Here is a 9,705-nt window from a genome sequence, read left to right as displayed (position 1 = left end):
GTCTGATTTGAGTCCAGACATTTTTTGTTTGAGGTGGACTTGCTATGTGTTTCGGATCACTGTCCAGCATAACCCAAGTGAGCATGAGCTTCAGGCTATGAATAATGGCCAGACATTCTCCTTCATGTCTCCTAATTACAGCTTCGTCCAGGCCCTGAAGCAGCTTTTTATGAATGGTGTGTTTTTGTTTTTTTTTTCAGATGCAACAGGACTTAAATCTTCAAAAAGTTCAGCTTTTGTGTCATTAGTCCACAGAATATTTTCCCAAAAGTGTTGGGCATTATCAACATAGGTTTTTTTTTAATTTTTTTTAAAGCAAATGTGAGATGAGCCTTTATCAAGCGGTGACTTTCTTCTCCTAAAGCTCATTTTACAATGGATCCACAAAAATGCACCCTAAATAAATCCAGTGTTTGCAATGAATTCGAACATTAGAAGAATTGTGAGCTCCTGTGTTTCATCGATGCTTTGTTCTGAGCAAAATATTATTACTTTATATCTTATTGGCTTGGACAACTTATTGGTTTATCAAAACAAGGTCATACCGAAGCACACCAGCAGCGGCGCTGCGAGCCGCACAGCAGACGTACAACGAGAACGTCCGGAGGTCAAAGGTAACGTTCGTATTTGAAAACATGGATTCCAAAAGAGGAGATGAAGGTAGGAACTTTTTGCCTTTGTCTATCTGTAAGCCGGACACTATGTTAATTTTAAACATGAATGACCACTTACAATAAACTCTGTCCTGAGTTCTTAGTGAAATTAATTTAGTAACACAACATGTGAAGAAATGGACAACGTTGCTCTTTTTGTTAGCTTATTTGTTAGCTTAACTAATGTTTTCTATAATGTGAGCATAGTTAGTTTGAAACGCCGAGTTGTTGTCAACGTTCACGCATTTATTTACCCCCCATTTTATCCCCTTTTGATCTTATCCTTATTACCCTTTAAAAGGGGAAAGACGAACAGCTACTGCTAGTTGTAAATCTTTTTGTGTAAGCTGAAATGAGGACAGCATACGTATTTTCATATTGTAATACATTTGAAGTGGATTAAACACACTTATCGGAAGCCTACATATAAATCCCGGAATGAATTCCATGCCAATATGGAAATTGGTTGTTGTGTCGGTATCAGTATTTCTTGGACATGATTATTTGCTTGTTAGCTTTCACAGCCCCATAGTCCGTAGTTTATGTAGAGTTATGTCCCAATTTAAATAAAATAATTGTACCTTAACCAGTCTTTAATAATGGGACAGATTTTAAGGGATATTGGCATATGAACTGACATTGTTTACATGTCTTACATCATGATAAATGAAAAGGGAAAGGATGGGGTTATTGATTGAAATACTGTACATTACTGGAACATTCAGAGTAGACATAGGAGGATACCTCTGTTCATCCGTGTGTACGCTGCTAGTGTGGAGTATTAAACAAAGCATAAACAATAGAGTTAGAGATGCGCTCTCAACATATATGTCTTTCATAGCCATATAATGGTTGATGCACTATATGGATAAAACCACTGGGTTACCTGGACATTACACCTACAGGAACAGTGGCTCAGGAGTTAGTTGTGGGAGGTCTGTGTAACCCCAGTATTTTTCCTGGTCTGCCTAATCTCACTGAAACACGTGATGTTGAAGCTGTTCTTTGCTCTACAGAGGAAAACAGAAACCCTCCCAAATTGAATTACTTTTCATTTTTAAGCATTCTGAAGTGATCTGAAAAGGAAATTGTCACTATGGAGTCAAACACTGTAAACAAGGCACTGACCTCTTTTACAGCAACAGGCAAGACGAGTGACGATGGAGACATTGCATCTGTCATGGGATTCTCTGGGTTTGGTATGTGTAGTCCAGCACACTTGTCAGAAAATATAAACGTAAAAAAAGTATTCTTTGATAAAGTGACAGTTTGAGTTGTTGCAGTCATACATCGAGTTTTATTTTTATCTTCCAGGTAAGAAAGCCCGCACATTTGATCTTGATGCCATTTTTGAGCAGACCCGGCGAACAGCCATCGAGAGGAGTCAGCGTGTGATAGGTAAGTGTTTCATCACTGGCAATGTGATAACCCTGCTTAGTAGTCATGATGAGTTTAATTGCATTTGGAATCATTGCGTCCTTAGAGGAGCGGCAGAAGGAGATAGAGATGGAGGAGGAAGGGGAGAGCTCCAAGTCAGTCAAACCGTCAGTCCAGAGTCAGAGAGAAAAAGCTGCTTCTTCCAGGTAGGGAGGCATTTATGAGGTTTTATCCTTAACTGACTGTTACATCTGTTCTGGCTTCCAGTTTGTCTACTTAAGTGTACAATATGTTTTGCTTTGTCTGACAAAGCTTATTTATTTATTTTTATCATTTTTAGAGTCCAGAAGAGCGACAGCAGCAGTGACAGTGGCTCAGATTCTGATTCAGACTCAGAGCTTATCGGGCCACCGGTGCCTCCTCAGCATGCAGCTCAGCAGGGCGATGATGATGATGATGATGAGCACGTAGGGCCACCTCTTCCACCAGGTTACACAGGCAGCACGGCTCACAGTGATGATGACGATGATGAAGAAGGAGAGGCACAAGATGACGACGATGATGTATGTCTGAATTATACAATCTCTTAGTAGGCTGTGAATTACAGCATACTACACATATCTGATTACACTTAGTCTGTCTAAAGTGTTGACTTTCTTCTTGCTCATTAAGAAAACAAGATTTTCTCAGTAAATGTTGGGCCATGGTGGTATGTTAGTAGTCTATAGGTGTTATACAGCGCTTTGCAGATCCATGTTGTAGCTGTGTACTGTGAGTTACCCTTCTTTGTGCATGCGCTCTGCATTATTTAGCTTGCCATGAATTATCCAAGAGTTAAAAACTATGAAGATGTTGATTTTTTTTAAGCTGCTCTTCCTCTTTGGTGTGAACTCTGCTCTTGTTTCTCTTCCTGTACAAGATAACTTTTCAGCCAATCAGCTCTCTCCTTACACGTGGCACAATTGCCACTAGGCTATGAGCTGCTGGATTTTTGGATTTCCACGTTGGTTACATTCCCTTAACCTCGTCTCTGTGTCGCTAAAAGAACTATTTTATTATCATTGCAGGGTAATAAAAGTAAATAAAAATAAACAATGAATAGCTATTTGAACGGTGAAATAGCATGCACAGTTACAGGACCCAGATACTGAAGAATGGAATGGACTGGCTTTTTCCACAGTGCTTTTACATTGATACTGACCACTCAAAGCTCTTTTCACTATGAGCTAATTTATAGTGTGATTTTCCTACTGTGACAGATCACAATCTCGACATATAAAGCCAACATTGTGTTCTGTGTTTGAGGTTTTTTAAAACAAATCCAACCACAAGATGGCAGCAGGAGAAAAGATTAACGTTGTTAGTTTTGCACTGTACACGATGAAAGGTGAACATTTTGCCTATTTTCTTAGTTGTGCTTTTTTCATTTGTTTTCTTTACATTACCAAAAGGACAATGACACCTAAAAATATCTGAATTTTTAATTAGAAGCATTTTTAGAATGTGTGTATTGCTTTTTACAGGAAAGTACTATCTACACAATATCTCAGATTCTAACCATTTACAAATATGACTTCTGTCGTTAAATGTCTTAGACTCAGAACCTTTTAATGTAAAAATATCATACATATTGCTGCACTTTGATCAATTGACATAATATAGACTTGTGTTGTTTTGCCTTTTCCTCACGTTCATGTCAACTTTCTGTCCCAGAATCCAGTGAAAAAAATTCCAGACACTCATGAGATCACGCTGCAGCATGGCACTAAAACGGTAAGGCTTTCGCCTCTAACACCCAGCCAGTAATTAGAGCTGGTGACAACTCTATTCTCAGTTGACATTGAATAAAATTCTATTTTTTTCACAAGCTTGTAAACAGTACAACTTTTGCTTATATTACGCACACACACACAAACATCTGGTTTCGGAGGCCTCTCATTGGATTTTCAGTTAACATTTATCTCACTGATTTTAGCCAAAAGAGCAGCTGTGAAGCTGTTACTTTTCTAGCTGTGAGAAAAGGGATGATTTTTTTTCTGCTTTTGTTTAGTCTGGTATCCAGATCTCGCACTTTTTCAGTTTTTAAACAGTTTAGTTCTAAATTATTGAAGAATAAACTTAAAATATTTGGGTTGTATTTATTTCTGTGCCTTTTAACAAAGCCAACATGACTGTATTGTTAAAGATTTCTAGTATTATAACTAGTAATCAGCAGCGGCTTGCTTTCTGAGTTGTACAGGCTCATAAGTTGTCTCTTGGTTTTCAAACTGCTTCCTCAGGTGTCGGCTCTTGGCTTGGACCCCTCTGGAGCCCGCCTGGTGTCTGGTGGATATGATTATGATGTTCGATTCTGGGATTTTGCTGGGATGGACCAGGCTCTGCAGGCCTTCAGATCTCTGCAGCCCTGCGAGTGGTACTGAGAACAGCAACACACCTCCTTGACACGTGTTCAATAATTAATTTCATGTAAACATCCACTACACTGACTGCATTTCCATGTGCCAGAGTGTATACACTTTCACAAACACACACACACACACACATCACCAAACCTCATGCTAACTCTGCGACATCCTCTGTTTTCATGCAAAATGAGTCTTTTGAGAGCAGATGGTTAAGATATGTGTCTGTTTGTGTGTTTGCATGTGTGTTTACTCCGTGTTTAACTAAAGCCATCATCAAAGATCAAATTCTTTTTTGCTTTTGGGAATCAGTGGGCTGAGCTGGAGCAGGTTTCCCCTTATTAACGCTACATTTAATTTGATTACAGTGTGATCTAGGAGTCTGTTTGGTTTACTAACAAGCCGGGTTTCATATAGAAAGTTGTTGAAGCTTCCTTGGCCTGGGAACTGGATGAATCTGAGGGCTCATGTTTCATTTGTTCTGACAGAAAACATCGGGCTGATCTCACATTCAAACAGATTTCCACCTGGTCTTGCCCTTGCTCGACCAATCAGAAGCGTTTATCTAAAACGGGGTGGGTTATTTTTAGTGAATACTGTAGTATGTTTACATTTTTCCAGTGCTGATTGTTACCTCTCGCTTTGCTTTGCTCTAACTGTTTGTAGGGTTTGCCCTTTGATAATGCTCCAAGCAGAACTGAGAGGTTCCAGACTAATAAGCATTTGCACATTAACCTCGCAATGTCAGCACCCTGCCCCTATTTTTAAAACATCAGTTTTTATCAGTGGATAATTTTCTCTGTGAAAGCTTTGTTTTTTATGCTTTAAAAACACTTTATTAGAAATATTCTGCTGTTGTTATAGTTGGGTGTCTTTGTTTATTGTTGTAGGCCAGTCATACAAATAATCAGGTACATCAGATGTTGAGATGTTTTGTTCTTATAGTTGCAATTATCTGGTGTTTATTTGTGCCTGAAAAAGTGAAGAATTAAAAGCTTCTTATATAAGAATGTTTTAGTGAAGCAATCTTTGTTGTGCTGTTTTTGTGTCTCCTCAGCCATCAGATCAAGGCCCTGCAGTACAGCATCACCGGTGATGTCATGTTGGTGGTTTCGGGCAATGCACAGGCCAAGGTGTTGGACCGTGATGGCTTCAGTGTCATGGAGTGTGTGAAAGGAGACCAGTACATTGTGGATATGGCTAACACAAAGGTATGCCAAACTGCTGACTGTCAGTTTCTACAATAAAATCTAACGAAACAATAACAATGCGCTCTAAGAGGATCAGACGAGTGGCAATGAAGCCAAGAACACACAAGTTTACTAGAAATGTCAGTAATAATCGCTCACTGCAGTCAAACGCCACACGTTATGCCAAAAAGTAACTCCATTGTTACAGTTTCCACATCTGCTTTAATCTGAGTCATGAAAAATTTGTTCTTCAGAAAATATAAATAAAAAGAAAGTGCTGCGTGGCTCTGTAAATGACATAAAACAGGTGCTCATCAGTACGGCGAAACAACTCAAAGTGCAAGTCTAACCAAGAGATTTCCTGAGGTACTCTCTTGGTTAGAATTATAAAAATATTTAATAGACATGATAAAATTATAAAATAGTTGGAGCAAGCGACCTACATGTATCCACTAAAAAGTCTTCATCACACCCCGATAATGAAGAAAAACAACTCCCTGTCTGTTGTTTTATCGCATTTTGTAAGCATGCAGAATCACTGTGTCAGTCTGGTTATTATTATAGATGTTTACGATACATTTTGCTATCATTTCACTGCCCCCTTGATTTTCTCTTTGAAGCCAGATTGTAATACTGCAGATGTGACTGATCATCTAACAGCCCATATTTTCTACTCCAACTTCCAACTTTTGTGATGCCGAAGTATTCTGAGATTTCAGCATTTACCTCGGAGAGTAAAATCACAGCTAATCATAGTAAAATCTTATTAAAAAAATATGGTACAAGTTGTAATACTCTAGAATGTTGCAGGTATTCGTGTTTTCATTTCTATAGCAACTGCGGTCTACCCAGGATTCACTGCTAATTCCAAACATGCAGCGGATGATCTGTTCTTCTGCGCTGTGGGTTGACCCTGCCAGTGCATAATGGTAGCAATGTGTAGTTGGTTTTGTTTTTGTATGTGGGGATAACGATGTGTGTGCTGTGTGAGAAGCCAGCAGCACTCAGGAAGAGAGGAACACATGCTTTCGGGACTGTCGCGGTTCATTTCTTGCATATACCTGAATCTACAAAGAAGGATCCTAATTGAGTGTCCATGTTTGGATTTTAGTGTGTTTAAGAAAGGCCATATTGGTAGTCAATGAGCATCTGTGCCTGCTGCACTGCATTTAGACATGGTTTATACCACCCATATGAATTACTTGAAGTGAAGGCCCATTGATCGCAAATAGTGTTTTCCTTGATGTCCTACATTCTTGTCCTGCACGGTCACATCTGGTGCTGATGGGGGAGTTTGGTTCAGTGAAAATGCGTTTTGGACGGGTGACGGTGTCCCAGTCAATTAGCTGTGTCTTATGTGATAATTAAGTCCTTGCTTTTATTCTGTCTCAGTTGACAAAAACTAATTTCCTTCCTAACTAACCCCACTGTGTGCAGAGATTTGTCACACGCAGGCCTGCACTGTATGTACATGCAGTATGATCACATGGTATTGCTTCTGTCTCCCTGAATATGTATTGCTGTCAGTGATACTTCTCTGAATAAATACTATAGACAAGACAAATTTCCATAAGCAGGTGAAAATAATTTTCGTACTAGTTCCAATTTTTGCACAAACTATTCTTCTTATTCTTTCAGTATTCCCAAATGTAAACGCTAACACAGACACTTTTCTGGCCTAAGGAAATTGTGATAATAAAAAACTGGGCTTGCCCATCCGTTCTTGTCTGTTTGTCATTATAATTCTTTGCGCTTACTTTTGTTATCGATATCTGCTGTTTTTTAGTCTTTCGCAAGTTGTTGTTGTTGTGAACCTGAGAAGCATAATGCATTTACTGGAGAAGAGTAATTTTCCATTGTTTTCTGATGATTACACCAGAATTAGGAAAAAAATGTTTCATTAAATTAAAAGAATTGCATTTTTTTTTTCTAATTTAAGGAGAAACCTTAAAGTCCTAAGAGATGCGTTCATTTACTTGGCAACTGGATTCCATGCAAGCAAGCAGTGCCTTGCCAGTTTAATCCAGTTCTGGTTTGGTTTGGGTTTCGAAAGAATCAATACACGTGATACATATGCTTTAAGTAACATACAGTGGCTTGCAAAAGTATTCGGCCCCCTTGAACTTTTCCACATTTTGTCACATTACAGCCACAAACATGAATCAATTTTATTGGAATTCCACGTGAAAGACCAACACAAAGTGGTGTACACGTGAGAAGTGGAACGAAAATCATACATGATTCCAAACATTTTGTTCAAATAAATAACTGCAAAGCGGGGTGTGCGTAATTATTCAGCCCCCTGAGTCAATACTTTGTAGAACCACCTTTTGCTGCAATTACAGCTGCCAGTCTTTTAGGGCATGTCTCTACCAGCTTTGCACATCTAGAGACTGAAATCCTTGCCCATTCTTCTTTGCAAAACAGCTCCAGTTCAGTCAGATTAGATGGACAGCGTTTGTGAACAGCAGTTTTCAGATCTTGCCACAGAAATTCGATTGGATTTAGATCTGGACTTTGACTGGGCCATTCTAACACATGGATGTGTTTTGTTTTAAACCATTCCATTGTTGCCCTGGCTTTATGTTTAGGGTCGTTGTCCTGCTGGAAGGTGAACCTCCGCCCCAGTCTCAAGTCTTTTGCAGATTCCAAGAGGTTTTCTTCCAAGATTGCCCTGTATTTGGCTCCATCCATCTTCCCATCAACTCTGACCAGCTTCCCTGTCCCTGCTGAAGAGAAGCACCCCCAGAGCATGATGCTGCCACCACCATATTTGACAGTGGGGATGGTGTGTTCAGAGCAGCTGTTTGTAGATTACACACAGGTGCACTCTATGTAGTCATTAGCACTCGTCAGGCAATGTCTATGGGCAACTGACTGCACTCAGACCAAAGGAGGCTGAATAATTACGCACACCCCACTTTGCAGTTATTTATTTGTAAAAAATGTTTGGAATCATGTATGATTTTCGTTCCACTTCTCACGTGTACACCACTTTGTGTTGGTCTTTCATGTGGAATTCCAATAAAATTGATTCATGTTTGTGACTGTAATGTGACAAAATGTGGGAAAGTTCAAGGGGGCCGAACACTTCTGCAAGCCACTGTAGATGAGTTTGAGATTATTGTCCTAACTCTCAATGCCAGTGGTAAGTTCTTCTCCAGTTACCTGCTTGAAAATATTACCTTCCCCATACTTGAGTAACCACAGACCCTACGCCTTGCAGGTGAGAGCTTCTTGCATGACACTAAGGTATCCCATTAAACCCTGTGAAAAAGCAGATTTTTTTTCCTTTACATGAAAAGTTGTCTTTTACTTCTGGGATGACATTTGCGCTAATTTAAAAAAAAAAAAAAGACATTGTTTTCAGTGATGCATTATGCTTCGAACACTTGGAGAAGGATGAATCTGATTTTTTTTAAAGGAAGCTAGTGCCTTTTTCACGCTCATGCAAAGCTGTTTTGAAGGTTGCTGTTTTTGCACAGAGGAGGGAATTAGTGAGGGGCTTCACGGACCATTTGTACTTTCCTGATCATATAGCGAGTGCATATTTTACCATAAAATTTAACAGCTTAGCAATTTGTAGTTCTTTTTAGTCATAAAACAGCAGGTCATATGCAATTATTCTTAATCAGTTATTAATATGGTGTGTTGTTAAAGTATTTGACAGTGAACAGACAGGCCCTCTTTCTGATCCACACATACCAATGCCATTTGGTCAGCTTCTGCTCATGCAAGGCTCTGCTTCTTGAGCGTCCTGTCAAATAGCAGTATGTCTTGTCTGAAGCCCCTTCGCAGCACACTGAAGTGTTCCACTCTGACCTGGCAGCCAGAGAGGCCTCTCTCTGGGTTATACTGCTTTGAAGTTATTTGTTATGAGTAATTCTCCACATGACTCTCCAGCAGAGGAAATGTGTAGAAGTTACAAAGAGCAAAGAGCTCACTGTTCCAGGGCCTCTGAGTTCACTAGCACAGTTGTAAAGTGATACTTATGTCGAGGAAATCCGAACGTTAATGTAAAGTCAATGTATTACAGTGTAACCTAATTAAGGATATGGATAAAGGACTCACATTTGTAATGCA

At 39.4% G+C, this 9,705-nt stretch overlaps 1 protein-coding gene across 1 annotated transcript in view; it reads left to right on the top strand.

The window, feature by feature from the left end:
• The first annotated feature begins 581 nt into the window (after positions 1–581).
• Positions 582–9,705, top strand: part of LOC120713989 (WD repeat-containing protein 70) — a 45,469-nt gene continuing 36,345 nt past the window's right edge. Inside the window, exons 1-8 of the mRNA XM_039999966.1 lie at positions 582–660; positions 1,793–1,852; positions 1,968–2,051; positions 2,137–2,236; positions 2,371–2,593; positions 3,744–3,803; positions 4,310–4,443; positions 5,490–5,643. Coding sequence (XP_039855900.1) covers positions 636–660; positions 1,793–1,852; positions 1,968–2,051; positions 2,137–2,236; positions 2,371–2,593; positions 3,744–3,803; positions 4,310–4,443; positions 5,490–5,643 — 840 coding nt within the window. The 5' untranslated portion in view covers positions 582–635. The remainder of the gene's footprint in view (positions 661–1,792; positions 1,853–1,967; positions 2,052–2,136; positions 2,237–2,370; positions 2,594–3,743; positions 3,804–4,309; positions 4,444–5,489; positions 5,644–9,705) is intronic.

This window comes from Simochromis diagramma, unplaced genomic scaffold (assembly GCF_900408965.1).
Source record: "Simochromis diagramma unplaced genomic scaffold, fSimDia1.1 OVJJ01000596.1, whole genome shotgun sequence".
Taxonomy (NCBI): Eukaryota; Metazoa; Chordata; class Actinopteri; order Cichliformes; family Cichlidae; genus Simochromis; species Simochromis diagramma.
This window is presented reverse-complemented; position numbering and strand designations above follow the sequence as displayed.